Below are 18,456 nucleotides of genomic sequence, written 5' to 3' on the forward strand. Positions count from 1 at the left end.
ATTTAATCAGGTACTAACTGACAGCAATCTAAACAAATACGTGATATTTAACACTCCTTCTTGTTTAGATGCTGTGAACTCCAAGCTTTTTTCTGAACACCCATCTTATTCCAATTATCTTTCTATGTAGAGGTCAATCAACCAACTCCCAGGTTTTGTTTTTCTTGATCATTGAAAGCTCCTTCTCTGACAGATGCATCATCAACCAAGTGTTTAAGTCTTGCTCTATCCTATCTTATCCTACCTTACCCTATCCTGTTTTTGCCCTATCCTCTTTTTGCCCTATCCGGTTTTTGCCCAAAGAGCCTATTACCCACATACCTTCAGAGGTAGGAAAGGCTAAGGCAATGCCTATTACCCTCTGACCTTATCTTACCCTCATACCTTACCTTATCATGAGTTAGTCATATCCTGTTTTTGCATATTCTGTATAATACTGCAGTGCTAATTACCCACATACCTTATGAGGTAGGAAAGGCTAAGGCAGTGCTAATTACCCACATACCTTCTGAGGTAGGAAAGGCTAAGGCAATGCCTATTACCCACATACCTTCTGAGGATTAACTCCATCTTTCACAATGTGTTGAACAGGAAAATTCAATTGCCTTAGTTCTAAAATAACTAATAAATCTTGTCGTTCATCTTCAGACTCTCTTCTTGTCGTTCATCTTCAGACTCTTCTAATATGCTACCAAAGATTAAATTGTTTGGTGCATTAGAAATTTGATTCACCTTCGTCAATTCTTCCCAACTCCATTGCTCATTTTTAGCAAAATGAACATCTCGACTCACAATAATACGACTAGTGTGTGGTTGAAAAACTCTGTAAGCTTTGGATATAGTGCTATACCCAACAAAGATGCCAACTTCTGACTTTTTGTCAAGCTTATCACGCTTGACTTGTGGAATGTAAGTGAAGAAAAGACACCCAAATACTCTAAGGAACTTTAAAGATGGTTTGTAACCATACCAAACTTCAAATGGTGTCAGGTCCTTCACAACTTTTGTTGAAATTTGATTTTGCAAGCACATAATAGTGTTTGCTACTTTTCCCCAAAAACGTTTTGGAAGATCCTTCTCATGAAGCATGCATCTCGTCATCTCCATTATGAATCTATTCCTCCTTTCACTGACGTCATTCTGTTGAGAAGTGTATGGTATTGTCAATTGATGTTCAATTCCAACCTCTTCACAAAACCTGTTAAAAGTTTCTGAAGTGTACTCCTTGCTATTATCTGATCTTATAGTCTGAATCAAGCATGCACCTTCATTCTCAACTTTGGCTTTGAATTTCCAAAATACACCCGCAACTTCTGACTTTTGCTTCAGCAAGAATATCCAACACATTCTTGTTAGATCATTAATAAAAGCAATGTAATAAAGATTACCATTTAATGATGGTGTTCGCTGAGGACCACAAAGCTCAGTATGAACCAATTGCAGTTTTTTCGAGACTCTCCATGCCTGTTTAGGAAAGGGTTGCCTATGTTACTTCCCAAAATTACAAACACAACAAAGAGGCATGTCATCATCAATGTCAGCGAGTCCTTCTACCAGCTTCTTTGATTGCATCTGAAGCAAACCTCGATGATGAGAGTGTCTAAGTCTTTTGTGCCAAATCTCAGTGGCACTAACTCTGGATATAAAGGTCATTGGATTTAGAGCAAAACTTTTTCCTTTCATTTTGACATTGAACAAGTCTTTGCCACTAGCATCTCTGATCAAGCACCGCTTATTCTCAAACAACACTTTATAGCCTTTATTAAGTAAGGGACCAACACTTAAGAGAGTTTGATCAATTTTAGGTACAAATAAAACATCTGGAAAAAATTTTGTACCTTCATAGCTTGTTATAGCTATTGTTCTTTTCCCTGGACTTCCAAGTGTTCACCATTGTCAATCCTCACTCTCTTGACTTCAGTGTCTCTTAATTCTTCAAAAAACTCCTTGTCATATGTCATATGGTTTGTGCACCCACTGTCAATCAACCAGCTCTTGCTTGATTCTTTGCATGAGAAAGAAGTGACCATAATCAATTGATCTTCTTCTTCTTCTTGATCAACTACATGTGCATCTACTTCTTTCTCCTGATCTTTGGCTTTGCAGATCACAGCATCATGTCCAAGTTGATTGCATTTGGAGCATTTGGCGTTAGGGCTTCTCCAACACTAGTATGGTGGATGACCTTTCTTCTCACAATGGCGACAAGGTGGATAGGATTTTTTGAAACCTCCTCCTTTTGTCTTCTGATAATTGGCAGATGAATCTCGATTGGTTTTTGAAAATTTTCTTATTTTTATACCTGTTGTTGTCTTGATGCTTGACATGTAAGGAACCTTCAATCACCCCTTCTTGCCTCATAGACCTCCTTTTCTCTTGTGCTTGTAAAGCATTCAAGGGCTCTGTAAGAGAAATCTTTGACAAGTGTTTGGTGTTCTCCAGAGTAGTAATGGTGGCTTCAAACTTCTCTGGAACAGTAACTAGCAGCTTTTCAATGATCCTGAAATCATTTAATACAAAACCAAGCAATCTCACCTTGTTGGCAATGCTGAGAAGTCTGTCAGAGTACTCTTTCACCGATTCAGACTCCTTCATTTTCTGCAACTCAAAATCCCTAATCAAATTCAGGACTTTCATTCCACGAATCCTCTCATCTCCTTCATATTCAGCCTTGAGATACTCCCAGATTTCCTTTGCTGTTTTGAGGGACATTATTCGCATGAAGATCATTTGAAATATAGCGGCAAATAGGCAAGCTTTCGCCTTTGATTTCCTTGTCTTCTTTTCCTTCTGTAATTTGATTTGTGCTACAGTAGGATTTGCTGGAAGCGGAGGGACCTCGTAATCCTCTTCTATTGCTTCCCAAAGATCCAAGGCCTCCAAATAAGTGTCCATATGAACTGCCCACATTTGATAATTGTCTCCATCAAAGACGGGTGGTGCAACAGCTGAAAAACTTGATTCTCCTTCCATTTTGATTTCACATGCCCCTCAAGAAGATAGCTCTGATACCAATTGTTAGTGAAAGAGGGAGTGATTGAATAGTTAATAAGATGATTAAATTATGAAGAGCAAGAATGCTCTGAGAATACAAAATATATATATATATATATATATATATATATATATTTAGAAAATCTACCTAAAAATCTGCAGAAAATATGGTAACAAACCAGTAAACAAATCAAATCAAAACAAAATCTAATCAAATCAAAAGTAAATCAAATCAAAACTAAATGGAACTTCTAAGATATAGAGATTTAATCAGGTACTAACTGACAGCAATCTAAACAAATACGTAATCTTTAACAACAGTAAACAATAGTTTCAACGAATCAAGCTTTTCTCATTTCAAAAAAGTTTACATTGTGTACTATTTCTGATCCTTTTTATGTACAATCTATCTAGAGTAGATGTTAATCTCTCTACTTCATGACTCATTCAAACTTCGAGTGAGATTGAGGAAAGCGTCTTCACTGCAAGGAATTGTGATGCCACCCATTGGATGTTCATATCCAAATTCTTCTTCTACTTGACTCAATAAATCTTGAAATGAAGGTTGGTTCAAGTAAGATAGTGGGATCACAAAACGCTGCTTTTCTACCTCACCAACATAAACGGTGAAGTACCCTTTTGGAACATCGACCGCCTTCGGAGATGCTCCATTTCCTGTTGACGAAGAACGTTGAAGGCTTTTCCTAGCATGAACAATTCTTGGTAAACGGAAACCCATGGCGTTATAGTATTTTTCAAAAGGAACTGAGCTGAAAATTTCTTTGGATAATTGGAATGTGGAAAGACTTTGTTGTTTGTGAATCCATATAAGAAGAGCTTTATATAGATGAGAGGCTTAAGTTTCTCAAAGATAGAGATAAGGTAGGGAGATGAACTTCAATTCTAGAGAGACATTAGGCCATGGCCTGTCACATGATGTGTCTTCCAAGCCATTATGAGAACTTCAAATATTTGGTCATTCTGTATGGCTTGTGCAGTAACATCATGGCCTACTTGTGTCTACAAATAACAACTGGAGAAGTAAGTTGAACAGATCTCTATAGTTTTAATAGCATAATGGACATATCAGAGTTTCTCAAGCCCTTGTTGTCCTTCTGGTGAAACAAAATTTTAGTTGCATTTAATAGCTATGTGGAAGGACTCCAGCTAAGGAACTTTGTTGGTTGTTAGTGTTAGCAGAGCACTCTGAAAAATCTTAGAAAATGGGACAAACTTGTCAAGTTTGATTGATATGGTGCGTTAGTCTGCCGCTTTGACAGACCAACTAGGTTGCTACCATGGTACAACAGGAACTTAGAGGTACAAATAGTTATAAACAGGATGGAGATATAAGATAGAGCCTGTTGTGCATAACATGACGAATTTTTCACTTTCATTTATGAGTATTGCACTTCTTTCATGCACCAATCAGGAGATTGGACATTTACTTGCAGGCTTTTGTGGGAATTATACAGTACTTGAGCTCTTTCAAGCCTGAGAATAATGGTCAATCTTGGAGCTTCTGAAAAATCTGTAAAACATGAATGGCCAACTTTCTTGAATGATATATGCAGACTCTTGAGCCAATTGCCTTCTAGCTGTTTACCAAGAACACATCAAAACTGATTTAGGAATTTCCTTCAGTGTGTTTCTTCCAAAGAAGATTCTGCAGCAATTGAAGCTCCTCGACCAAGAATCTACATAACATAAAGTAGTCTGATAGTGTTAAAGATCACGTATTTGTTTATATTGCTGTATCTAATTAAATCTCCTTAGGAGTTAGATTTAGTTTTGATTTGATTTAGTTTTTTATTTGTTTACTGGTTTGTTACCAGTTTTTCTCCCGATTTTTAGATAGATTTTCTAAATATCTTTTTGTATTCTATATAATAGAGAGAGCATTCTTGCTCTTCATAATATAATCTTCTCATCAACTATTTAATCACTCCCTCTTTCACACATAGATAAGCTATATTTGCCTCTCTTGATCTTGATTACTGTGTCAAAACTTCAAAAAGAAAAGAGGTCCCTACAAAGAATATGAAGATATGTTATGGGTATAAAAGCACATAATGTGTATAAATAGATGACCAATAAATGGTCAAGAAGTCCTCAAAAATGTGGGTAAGCTAATGTAGACGCCACTGCAGGATGAACAGTGGAAACGGATCATCACATGGGTATGTTCTCAAAGTGGTTGATAATGAATTGGTAGTGATTGTGACTTTATATCTGTTGGTATACAAATTTTCGATAACTATTCAAGAATGAACATCCTGAAAATGACCCCACTTTCAAATAAAACTAAAGAAAATTAGTATCATTTATGGATAGCACATGGTTTGTCGTTCTAAATTATCATCAATAACATGGTTCTCATCGAAAGGTGTTCAATCTCAGCAACCATTACTTGGTGAACAACCTTGCATGGATCCCACTTAAATTTGCGGTAGATTTATGAGTATTAGTGTGATACCCAAGTAAAGAAAGGGTACATGAATGAATTGAGACCACATTCAAATACAAGTGATCCTAAGGATAGGATGCTTGAGAAAGAATTAAAAGAATGGAAGGAACTACCTATACAAATAAGGTGCACCTTCCTTTTTGGTGTCTCAATCACAAGAACTCCAAAATTAATAATACTTTACTTGGAGTAATCCTATGTTGAGTGACTTCATGGGAATTTTCTTAGGAAGCATATGAGTAAGGAATAAGCATGATGAAATGACCCAAGTTGATCTATGGGTATAGGCGTCACTCTTAGAAACAAGAAACCATGTCGTAGGAAAATTCTGAGGTCATTAGAATCCAAATTCCAAATCATAATACCAAGTATGGAGCGGATAACTATCTAGCTTCATGTTAAGACATTCTCAATACTTTGTTAATCACAATATTTAATCTCTTACTTAGAAATTTTGTAGCCTTTGTCATAGGGACCTTCAACCAACAAATTCTTAACTAGAAAGAAGTATGAACACTAAACAACCGATTGAATTCAAAGAATCAAGTTCTCATTCAAAAATGTTAAGAGTATACATTGTATGCTATTCTAATCATTGTCCTCTACTATCTACTTTTGTAAATCAATCCCTTAACTCTGCGTGAGACTGAGAAAAGTTTCTTCACTGCAAGGAATAGTGATGCCACCCATTGGATGATCATATCCGAATTCTTCTTCTGCTTGACTCAACAAATCTTGAAATGAAGGTTGGTTCAAGTAAGATAGTGGGATCACAAAACGCTGCTTTTCTACCTCACCAACATAAACGGTGAAGTACCCTTTTGGAACATCGACAGCCTTCGGAGATGCTCCATTTCCTGTTGACGAAGAACGTTGAAGGCTTTGTCTGGCATGAACAATTCTTGGTAAACGGAAACCCATGTTGTAATATGTTCCAAAAAGAAATATGAGGAAATTTCTTTTGAGAATTGGAATGTGGAAAGACTTTGTTGTTTGTGAATCCATATAACAAGATCTTTATATAGATGAGAGGCTTAAGTTTTTCAAAGATAGAGATAAGGTAGGGAGATGAAATTCAATTCTAGAGAGACATTAGCTCATGACCTGCCACATGGTGTGTCTTCCAAGCCATTATGAGAATTTCAAATATTTGGTCATTCTGTATACCTTGTGGAGTAACATCATGACCTACTTGTGTCTACAAATAACAACTGGAGAAGTAAGTTGAACAGATCTCTATAGTTCTAATAGCATAATGGACACATCAGAGTTTCTCAAACCCTTGCTGTCCTTGTGGTGAAACAAAGTTTTAGTTGCATTTAATAGCTATGTGGAAGGACTCCAGCTAAGGAACTTTGTTGGTTGTTAGTGTTAGCAGAGCACTCTGAAAAATCTTGGAGAATGGGACAAACTTACCAAGTTTGATTGATATGGTGCGTCAGCTGCCGCGACCTTTGACAGACCAACCAGGTCGCTAGCATGGTACAACAGGAACTTAGAGGTACAAATAGATATAAACAGGATGGAGATATAAGATAGAGCCTGTCGTGCATAACATGACGAATATTGCCTTCCATGCACCAATCAGGAGATTGGACATTTACTTGCAGGCTTTTGTGGGAATTATACAGTACTTGAGGTCTTTCAAGCCTGAGAATAATGTTCAATCTTGGAGTTTCTGAAAAATCTGTAAAACATGAATGGCCAACTTTCTTGAATGATAACTGCAGACTCTTGAACCAATTGCCTTCTCGCTGTTTTACCAAGAACAGATATCAAAACTGATTTCGGAATAGCCTACATCGTGTTTCTTTCAAAGAAGATTCTGCAGCAATTGAAGCTACTCGGCCAAGAATCTACATAACATGAAGTAGTCTGATAGCCATATTTGCCTCTCTTGATCTTGAATACTATGTCAGAAAACTTCAAAAAAAGATGTCCCTACAAAGAATATGAAGATATGATATGGGTATAAAATCACATGATGTGTATAAATAGATTACCAATAAATGGTCAAGAAGTCCACAAGAATGTGGCTAAGCTAATGTTGGTGCCACTGCAGAGGAACAGTGGAAACGAATCATCACATGGGTATGTTCTCAAAGTGATTGATAATGAATTGGTTGTGATTGTGACCTTATATCTGTTGGTATACAAATTTTCGACAACCATTCAAGAACGAACGTCCTAAAAATGACCCCGCTTTCGAATAAAACTGAAGAAAAATAGTAGCAAACTATAAGATTCATTTATGGATAGCACATGGTTTTGTTTTCTGATTTATCATCAATAACATGGTTCTCATTGAAAGGTGTTCAATCTCACCTACCATTGCATAGATCCCACTTAAATTTGCATGAATATTAGTGTGATACTCGAGTAAAGAAAGGGTACATGAATGAACCGAGACCACATCTAAATGAGAGTGATATTGAGGATAGGATGCTTAAGAAAGGTTTCAAAGATTTGAAGTTATTGCCTATACCAACAAGGAACACCTTCCTTTTAGTAAATCAATGATAAAAACTCCAAAGTTAAGATTATTTTGCTTGAAGCAATCTTGTGTTGGAGAGCTTATTCGAAATTTTCCTAGGAAGCATGTAAGTGAGGACAAAACATGCTGAAAGGACCCGTGTTGATCTGTGGGATAATCATCACTCTTTGACGCATGAAGTAAGTAACGTGATGATGTTATAAAGGATAATCATTGCTCAAGTTCAAGTTATTAAATCATCTAGTATCAATAATGTAAGGAAATATGAACACTAAAGAAAAGTTTCAACAAATCAAGTTTTCTCATTTCAAAAATGTTTACAATGTGTACTATTCTAATCCTTTTTCTGTACAATAGATGTTAATCTCTATACTTCATGAGTCATTCAAACCCCGAGTGAGATTAAGGAAAACATCTTCACTGCAAGGAATTGTGATGCCACCCATTGGATGATCATATCCGAATTCTTCTTCTGCTTGACTCAACAAATCTTGAAATGAAGGTTGGTTCAAGAAAGACAGTGGGATGACAAAACGCTGCTTTTCTACCTCACCAACATAAACGGTGAAGTACCCTTTTGGAACATCGACAGCCTTCGGAGATGCTCGATTTCTTGTTGATGAAGAACATTGAAGGCTTTGTCTGACATGAACAATTCTTGGTAAACGGAAACCCATGTTGTAATATGTTCTAAAAAGAAATGAGTTTCTGAAGAGAATACCAAAGTTTGAAAGCTCTTGTGAGAATTGGAATATGGAAAGACTCTTGTTGGTAATGAATCCATATAAGAAGAGCTTTATATAGAGGAGAGGCTTAAGTTTCTCAAAGATAGAGACAAGGTAGGGAGATGAAATTCAATTCTAGAGAGACATTAGCTCATGGCCTGTCACATGATGTGTCTTCCGAGACATTATGAGAATTTGAAATATCAGGTCATTATGTATTCCTTGTGAAGAAACATTATGGCCTACTTTTGTCTCCAAATGACAACTGGAGAAGTAAGTTAGAACAAATCTCAAGCCCTTGTTGTCCTCCTGGTGTAGCAAACTTTAATTGCATTTAATAGCAATGTGGAAGGTTCAATTTAAAGGAAGATCATGCTGTTTTACTCCCTTTTCTTTTCATGGATTCTCATTCATTTTTTCACCTCTTTAGTTCTTTGCAGTGTTCAATTTAAGACACTGCTAAGTGTGTGTTGTCATTATGAATTAGTCAGAATAGAAAGCTGTATAAGCTTAAGCTGAGATCCCACGTTGGTAGGGAGGAGAATGAAGCATTCCTTATTAGGGTGTGAAAATCTCTCCTTAGACGCGTTTTAAAACTTTTAGGGGAAGTCCAGAAGAAAAACCAAAAGAGGACAATATCTTTTAGCAGTGGGCTTGGGCTGTTACAAATGGTATCAAAGTCAATCATGGACGCTGGCCCCAAGGGGGTGGAATGTAAGATCCCCACGTCGGTTGGAGAGGGGAACAAAAAATTCCTTATAAGAGTATGGAAACCTCTCCTTAGTAGACGCGTTTTAAAACCTTAAGGGGAAGTCCGGAAGGGAAAGCCCAAAGATGACAATATCTTCTAGTGGTGGGATTGGGTTGTCACAAATGGTATTAGATCCAGACACCGGGCGGTGTGCCAGCGAGGACGTTGGGTGTCACGATCATGCTTGTCTAAGGCGTGTTGTCTATGACCGCATGTCAGATATCTCGGTCTTGCTTGTCCGAGTCGGTTGACAGAGACGTCAACCAATTGAGTGGGGGAGGATGTCATGGTCATGCTTGTCCAAGGCGTGTTACCTATGGCCACATGGCGGATGTCCCGATCTTGCTTGTCCAGGACGTGTTGTCCATGGTTGCACGCCCGTTCCAAACCTCTTTTACATGCTTTCATCCTAGATAGGCTTTCACCCTTTCATGTTGGGTCAATACGGGGGTGTATGACCATTCACCAAAACCATGTCTACACCCGCCAGGACTAAAATGCCCCAAAATGTACTATAGGAGGATATAACTAGTTGTCACTTCTTCCTACCTTGAGTTATATGCTATTTAAGCCGTGATATTTCTTTATTTGTTTATAATCATATACCGTTGCTTTCTTCAATTCTTCAAATCGTTTTCAAATGTCTGTCCTCACTCACATTTTCTATATCTTTTCTTGCAACTTGACTCAAGGCCCAAACATACGCCGAGGTTGTCCGTCACATATGAATTTCTCACAACTGACTTGTTCGCTTGGTTAGAAAGTGCCGCACAATCATTGTCCCGCTACTGCAAGAGTGCGATTGTGACACTCGGCCTCCAAGGGGGTGGATTGTGAGATCCCACATCGGTTGGAGAGGGGAATGAAACATTCCTTATAAAGGTGTGGAAACCTCTCTCTAACATACGCATTTTAAAACCTTGAGGTGCCCAAAAAGGAAAGCCCAAAGAGAACAATATTTGCTAGTGGTGGGTTTGAGCTGTTAGATGAACAATTCATTAGTCTATGTATTTCTTTATTTCTGAGCATAACTAGATGTCACTGTTCTAAAATTCTGTTGAATGAAGAAAAAACATAGAAATAAAAATGAAGAGAAAGAGGGCCTTTCCATTTGCATCAAAAAGCTGCCAATTTGAACATTTCCATATTGAAAAGAAGTAACCGGTTCAATGCAATGCTTTGTTCATGAAAAGAACTATGAACTATGAACAGTGTACAACAACAATTCTGTACTTTTCTAATTCTATGTCTATACCATCTATTCTAAACACTAATCCCTCTGGTTCATGAACCATTCAAGCTACAAGTGAGATCAAGGAAATGGTCTTCACTGCAAGGAATAGTGATGCCACCCATTGGATGATCATATCCAAATTCTTCTTCTACTTGACTCAACAAATCTTGAAATGAAGGTTGGTTCAAGTAAGATAATGGAATGACAAAACACTTCTTTTGTTCTTCACCAACATAAACTGTAAAGTACCCCTTTGGAACGTTGATCGCTGATGCTCCGTTTCCAGACGATGAAGATCGTCGAAGACTTTGCTTAGCCTTAACAATTCTAGGCAAACGGAAACCCATGTCACAGAATCTTTCAAAGAGAAGTAATGAGTTTCTTTGAGGATATGGAAGACTCTTGTTGATTATGAACCCATTTACTTAGACCTTTATATAGATGAAGAACCAAAGATACTCAAAGATTCAATGCCAGTGTGACATTGGATCATGACCTATCACATGAGTGGGCCTTCCAAGCTTTTATGAGAGTTTCAAATTCATGTGATATATGGTCATCATCATGTCCTACTTTTGTCTCCAAATAACAACTGGAGAAGTGAGTTGAGTTAGCCTCTAAAATCTTAATGGGACTATGGACATATTAGAGACATTCAAGCCCTGTTGTCCTTCTGCTACAACAAAACTTTAATTGCATTTAATAGCTGTCTGTTACTTCTTGCTTCAAAAGAAAATATTTCAGCTAAGGAACCTTTTTGGTAGTTAGTTTTAGTGAGAGCTCTGAAAATTCTTTAGCATGGATACCGTGGTACCACTGAAACATAGAGAGGTACACAGAACGCTATAGTACAGGATGGGAAGACCCCATTTTAGCACTCTATAAGACGATAAAACAGCATTCATAGCAAGACAATTGTAAAGATGCTATATGTGAGATCCCACCTCGGTTGGGGAGGAGAATGTGGAAACCTCTCTCTAGCAAATGCGTTTTAAAAACTTTGAGGGAGAAGCTCGAAAGGGAAAACTTAAAGAGAACAATATCTACTAGCGTGACCTTGGGCTGCGACACTGTAACTTTTTACATACTTAACGTTCCGTGCCTATTTTTTCATGGAACTTGCACAGCCCAGGTGACTGCAGAGCAAGGAGGAGAAACATTGGCTTTGCTTGTATTGTGGTGATTCGAAAAGAAAAGACCTTCATTGTGAGGGATCAACATAGTTTTGCCAAGTACCTGACGAAAGACAAACGTGAATCTGAAAAGTAAAGCGTGCTCGATAATCATTTGGTAAAAGTAGTGTTTATAAGCTCCGTTTTCATTAGCCGACTCTATTTCCTATATGAGGTTAAGGGAACAATTGAGTTGTATTCTGAAATCCGTGTTAGGATCACGACTCTCCACAATGGTATGATATAACTCATGCTTTGCTTTGGGCTTCCCCAAAAATGTCTCATACCAATGGAGATGAATTCCTTACTTATAAACTCACAAGCATTCCCTAAATTAGCCAATGTGGGACTCCCTCCCAACAATCCTCCCCTCGAACAAAATACACCCTTTGTTCGACACTTGAGTCACTTTTGACTACACCTTCGAGGCTAGCAATTTCTTTGATCGACACTTGAGGATTCTATTGACGTGGCTAAGTTAAGGGCATGACTCTGATACCAGGTTAGGAATCACGACTCCACAATGATAAGATATTGTCCACTTCGAGCATAGGCTCTCATGACTTTGCTTTGGGCTTCCCCGAAAGGTCTTATACCAATGGAGATGTATTTCTTACTTATAAACCCATAATCATTCCCTAAATTAGCTAATGTAGGTTCCCTCCTAACAATGCTCAATAATCCGAATTCAGGACCTGATTAGCCCCGACATTCCCATGCATCCCCTGCATCTCTTTTTTGTTGTGTATGATCAAATAAAGAAAACGTCTAAACTAGGGAAATAGTAATCATCAAGAACAGGTTCTGCTTGTTCATCTACCATTTCATGGTGAACAATTTAGATTTGTTTCTATTAGTCATTTGGTAATTCAGTGGTTGATAAGATAGAACCAATACTCTGTTAATCACATTACTTAGTCACTTAAGAAATTGATAGTGTCTAAACTAATTAATATCCATTTCTTGAAGTTTCAGTCTGAGAGATTCCTAAATGAGTAGCCACTCCATATCAGGGCAGAAGGTATGAGTATTGCATCAGATATTTTGGCTTCAAAATTCAAACTCTTGATTGAATTCCATTTCATCAACAGTTCTTTCACTGAAAAGTACTTTGAAAAAATTCAATCAAGTCATCAAAGATTGACTTGAATGTGAAACTTGCATTCCTTTCTTGAATATCAAGTTATGAAAGACATGTCTCTATCAAGTTAGCCTGGTTTATTGCCTATTTATAAGCAGCCCTTCGAATAAAATAACACTGGAGAGCTTCTTTTGTTGAGTGTTTCTTCTTATGTCATATGGATTCCTCTAATAGTTCATCCTCTTCTTCGACCGAGATGAACTTGCTTTCACCGATTGTTCTGTTGTCGAACATCTGCAACCTGATATCGATTAAACTCGACTCGACAAATTATGTCCTTTGGAAGTTTCAGTTGACAACACTTTTGAAAGCTCATAAGCTTTTTGGCTTTATTGATGGTACTCATCCATGTCCAATATCGAATCCTTCGTACGACGATTGGTTTGCTAAGGATCAAGCTCTTATGACAGTCATAAATGCTACACTTTCACCTGAGGCTTTGGCATATGTGGTTGGTAGCACTACTTCTAAACAGGTTTGGCATGTTCTTGCAAAGCTTTATTCTTCTAGTTCAAGGTCTAATGTAGTGAATTTGAAGTCTGATCTACAAACTATTTCCAAGAAGTCTGATGAATCTATTGATGCCTATATTAAACGGATTAAGGAGATCAAGGACAAGCTTGCTAATGTTTCTACTGTTGTCAATGATGAGGATCTTCTTATCTATGCTCTAAATGGCCTTCCAACCGAGTATAATACTTTTAGAACGTCGATGCGTACACGTTCTACGCCTGTTACTTTTGAAGAACTTCATGTTCTTCTAAAAGCTGAGGAATCAGCTCTTGCAAAACAGTCTAAGCGTGATGATTTGTGTAAACAACCAACTGCTTTACTTGCTTCTTCTCAATCTCTTATGTCTTATGCTTCTACTTTTAATAATAACTTTGCTCGAGGTCGTGGACATGGACATGGACGATCTTCTTTTGATACTCAAGGTCGCGGTGGTGGTTCTTCCCAACAGCAGCAGTTGGTTGTTGCTAATAATCATTCATCTTGTCAGATTTGTTTACGTCGTGGCCATATTGCGCTCGATTGTTTCAATCGTATGAACTATAATTTTCATGGACGCCACCCTCCACATCACCTTGCTGCAATGGTTGCATCCCAGAATAATGCTTTTCTGTCTATTGTTAATTCTGATATGAATTATCTTTCTCTTGCATCTGGATATCATGGTGAAGAACAAGTTGGCGTTGGTAGTGGACAGTCTCTGCCTATTTCTCACTCAGGTTGTGGTACTTTTAAAACTCCTCCTCCCTCCTACTCGAGTCGTGATTCCTAACATGGTATTAGAGTTATGCCCTTAACTTAGCCATGTCAATAGAATCCTCAAAATGTCGAACGAAGAAATTGTGAGCCTCAAAGGTGTAGTGAAAAGTAACTCAAGTGTCAAACAAACAGTGTGTTGGATCGGTATGGCAACCCTAGAGGGGGGGTGAATAGGGTTTTAACGATAAAAGTGTTTAAACTTGATTAATTTTTCTAATGATAAAACTTTTTACAAATAAGTAGAAGATGATAATTACTAAAGCAAAATAATTCAAGTCAAAACAATAATCAAGTAGAACATGCAATAAACATAATAATAATCTTGAAATTAAATAGGAAAGAGTTAGAGAAAATGACACCGTAGTTTTATAGTGGTTCGGTCAAACTCGACCTACTCCACTCCCCAAGCGCCTCTTGGGAATTTGAATAAAGAACTTTTCCGACTCTTTCCACGGATCAGAGCCAAACCGGTACACCGCTCTTTTTACGAGTTCAAGAGCAAACTCAATCCTTTCAACGACGCAGGATCAAACCGATACAAGTATTTGAGTTTGATAATAACACACCACAACTCTCTCAAAGAGTAGATTTACAATTTGGGATACTGACAACTATTTCCTCACAATATAATAATAATCCCTCTCAAGAATAAGATGAAAAGAAATAAACTTGTAAGCTTGGAGAGAGCAATAAACAATGGAGACTTTGAACAAATGAGGATTGAAGAATGTATGTAAGTTGTATATGTTAAAAATGTGGGGAAGATGAGTTTATATAGAGGAGAAAAGTGGCAAAATGTAGGATTGAATATTGACCATTGGATTGTGTTAGGAATAATGGAAGGTGGAGATTAAAAGTAATTAAGTAAGAAAATTTTCTAAATTCATTTATTTCAAAATTTTAATATAATAGTAATATAATATAATAATAATAAAAAGTTATGTGAGTAACGGTAAAATGTAATTCAAAATTTATTATAAATATAATAATATAATAATAATAAAAATGATGTGAGTAACTACCAAAATTTTAAAATATAATAATATAATAATATAATATAGTAATAATAAAATTCGATGTGAGTAACGGTTATATTCAAATTTATATTTGTAAAAATAATTTTATTTAGAAATGTAATAATAAGAAAAACTCCACCATGTGTTACTCTTCCAATATTATAAATGTCATACTTTGATATATTTTGATTTGTCCATCATTTTGATTTTGTTGCCACATCATCACGTCGGGTATGTTGTCTCGACTCTAATTTCTTCGTTTTAGCTCTGATTTGAGTAATTGAAAAGTTGTTGTAATCGTTATTCCCGACCTTATACTGTGGACAGTTCAAAAAACTGAAAATAGTTAATAATTAAAAGTAGGTTTGTTATCATCAAAACATCAATAATTAATTCATTGAAATTAATTAATGTGAGATCAAGGGCCAATAAGCCAACAATATCCCCCTTTTTGATGATGACAAATCATTTAAAGAAAAATTCATAAAAACCAATAATACAACATCCATGTAATAATATCACTACATACTAATATATTATCATAAATTTCACTCAAGAGCATATTCTCCCTTATATTAATGCCTCAAGAAATTATGAAACACCAAGTAAATGATTCATAAATTATAAAATAACAAATTTAGAACATATTTTTCTTAATTTTCTCCCCCTTTGTAATCATCAAAATGAACAATTGAAAGAGAATGCATTTAATAATGACATAATGGCTCCCCCTAAAAACATGCATTCAAAAATTATAAAATTCAAGATATATCACAACGAATAATACCAAGCTCAAGCCTATTTTTGCAAAAAATTTCTTCATTCAATGGCTTGGTGAAAATATCGGCCAGTTGATTATTAGAGTTTACAAAATCAAGAATAATATGTCCATTTTGCACATGCTCTCTAATAAAATGATGTCTAATGTCAATATGTTTAGTTCTAGAATGATGAATAGGATTTTTAGTTAAATTAATAGCACTTGTATTATCACAAAATATAGGCACACTATGAAACTTTAATCCAAAATCACAAAGAGTTTGTTTCATCCAAAGAATTTGAGCACAGCAACTAGCAACCGCAATATATTCCGCTTCGGTAGTAGATAAGGCAACCGAATTTTGCTTTTTACTAAACCAAGAAACTAAGGAACTACCAAGAAATTGACAAGTTCCACTAGTACTTTTACGATCAAGTAAGCTTCCGGCAAAATCTGCATCAGAATATCCTACCAATTTAAATTCAACATTTCTAGGATACCACAATCCTAGATCAATAGTTCCAAGCAAATATTTAAATATTCTCTTAACGGCATGTAAATGAGATTCCTTAGGACAAGATTGAAATCTAGCACAAAGACATACACTAAACATAATATCGGGTCTACTAGCGGTCAAGTAAAGTAAAGATCCAATCATACCTCGATAAGCTTTAATATCCACACTTTTACCTTTTTCATCCTTGTCAAGCTTAGTGGATGTGCTCATGGGAGTTCTTGCAATCTTACCTCCATTGAACTTGAATCTTTTGAGCAAATCTTTAGTGTATTTCTCTTGATTGATGAAGATACCATTCTTGAGTTGTTTGATTTGAAGTCCAAGAAAGAAACTGAGTTCTCCCATCATACTCATCTCAAACTCACTATGCATACATTTAGAAAATTCTTCACATAAAGAAGGATTAGTAGAACCAAATATGATATCATCCACATATATTTGCACTAATAGCATATCGTTTTCTTTAATCTTAATAAAGAGTGTAGTGTCGAGTTTGCCCATTTTAAAATCATTCCCAATAAGAAAATTACTAAGTCTATCATACCAAGCTCTTGGAGCTTGTTTTAAGCCATAAAGAGCCTTTTTCAACTTATAGACATGATGAGGAAATTCTACATTTTCAAATCCGGGAGGTTGTTCTACATAAACTTCCTCCATAATATAACCATTCAAAAATGCACTTTTCACATCCATTTGATATAATACAAAATTTTTGTAAGAAGCAAAAGCAAGTAACATTCTAATAGCTTCTAATCTAGCAACGGGTGCAAAAGTTTCTTCATAATCTATGCCTTCCTCTTGACAATAACCTTGAGCTACAAGCCTAGCTTTATTTCTAATGATATTCCCATTTTCATCCATTTTATTTCTAAAAACCCATTTGGTTCCAATAATAGAAGTATTAGATGGCCTATGGACTAATTCCCAAACTTTGTTCCTTTCAAATTGATTTAGCTCTTCTTGCATGGCTAAAATCCAAAACTCATCATTTTCGGCATCCTTAAGACTTTTTGGTTCAATTTGAGAAACAAAAGCAAGATTATTAAATAAATTAATAGAAGAGCGAGTTTTCACACCTTGTTCGAGATCACCAAGAATCAAGTCCTTGGGATGAGACAAGGCATACCTCCATTCTTTTGGCATTGATGAAGAACCTTCTTCCTTTAAGCTCATCTCTTCTTTACTCGTAACAATTTCTTTGCCGTTGTCACTAACGAGTAAATCTCCAAAATTTCTTTCTAAATCATCACTACAAATAGACTCATTAGAAATATTATTGCAAGATTCATCAAATACCACATGCATAGATTCTTCAATAACTAAAGTTCTCTTATTGAAAATTCTATAAGCTTTACTAGTAGATGAATAGCCAAGAAAAATACCAATATCCGTTTTTGAATCAAACTTTCCAAGCTTTTCTTTGTTGTTCAAAATAAAACATTTACAACCAAAAACTTTGAAATACCCAACATTTGGAATTTTGTTATGCCAGAGTTCATAAGGAGTTTTATTTAATGAAGGTCTAATTAAAACTCTATTTAAAATATAACAAGCGGTATTAACGGCTTCCGCCCAAAAATATTTAGGTAAATCATACTCATTTAACATTGATCTAGCAAATTCTTGTAAAGTACGATTTTTCCTTTCAACCACACCGTTTTGTTGAGGAGTCCTTGGAGAGGAGAAGTCATGAGAAAAACCATTATCTTCACAAAATTTTTCAAAGGCAACACTGTTAAATTCTCCCCCATGGTCACTCCTAATTTTAGTAATTAAAAACCCTTTTTCATTTTGAACTCTTTTTACAAAACTAGCAAATCTTTTCAAAACATCATTCTTATGTTTTATCATCAAAACCCAAGTAAATCTTGAAAAATCATCCACTATCACAAAAGCATAATAATTTCCTCCATAAC

The 18,456-nt window shown here is 36.1% G+C and overlaps 3 protein-coding genes across 3 annotated transcripts; all 3 read right to left on the minus strand.

Moving 5' to 3' along the window:
* Window positions 1–3,322: 3,322 nt before the first annotated feature.
* Window positions 3,323–3,746, minus strand: LOC111486308 (auxin-induced protein 15A-like). The gene has a single exon (XM_023133382.1). It carries the CDS (start codon window positions 3,731–3,733, stop codon window positions 3,431–3,433), a length of 303 nt encoding a protein of 100 aa, XP_022989150.1. The 5' UTR covers window positions 3,734–3,746; the 3' UTR covers window positions 3,323–3,430.
* A 2,243-nt stretch (window positions 3,747–5,989) lies between these two features.
* LOC111486306 (auxin-induced protein 15A-like) lies at window positions 5,990–6,483 on the minus strand. Its single transcript, XM_023133380.1, has one exon. The coding sequence runs from the start codon at window positions 6,464–6,466 to the stop codon at window positions 6,092–6,094; it is 375 nt and encodes a 124-aa protein (XP_022989148.1). The 5' UTR covers window positions 6,467–6,483; the 3' UTR covers window positions 5,990–6,091.
* Window positions 6,484–10,547: 4,064 nt separating this feature from the next.
* Window positions 10,548–11,063, minus strand: LOC111486309 (auxin-induced protein X15-like). Its single transcript, XM_023133384.1, has one exon. It carries the CDS (start codon window positions 11,010–11,012, stop codon window positions 10,716–10,718), a length of 297 nt encoding a protein of 98 aa, XP_022989152.1. The 5' UTR covers window positions 11,013–11,063; the 3' UTR covers window positions 10,548–10,715.
* Window positions 11,064–18,456: the final 7,393 nt, after the last annotated feature.

This window comes from Cucurbita maxima, unplaced genomic scaffold, assembly GCF_002738345.1.
Source record: "Cucurbita maxima cultivar Rimu unplaced genomic scaffold, Cmax_1.0 Cma_Scf00011, whole genome shotgun sequence".
Taxonomy (NCBI): domain Eukaryota; kingdom Viridiplantae; phylum Streptophyta; class Magnoliopsida; order Cucurbitales; family Cucurbitaceae; genus Cucurbita; species Cucurbita maxima.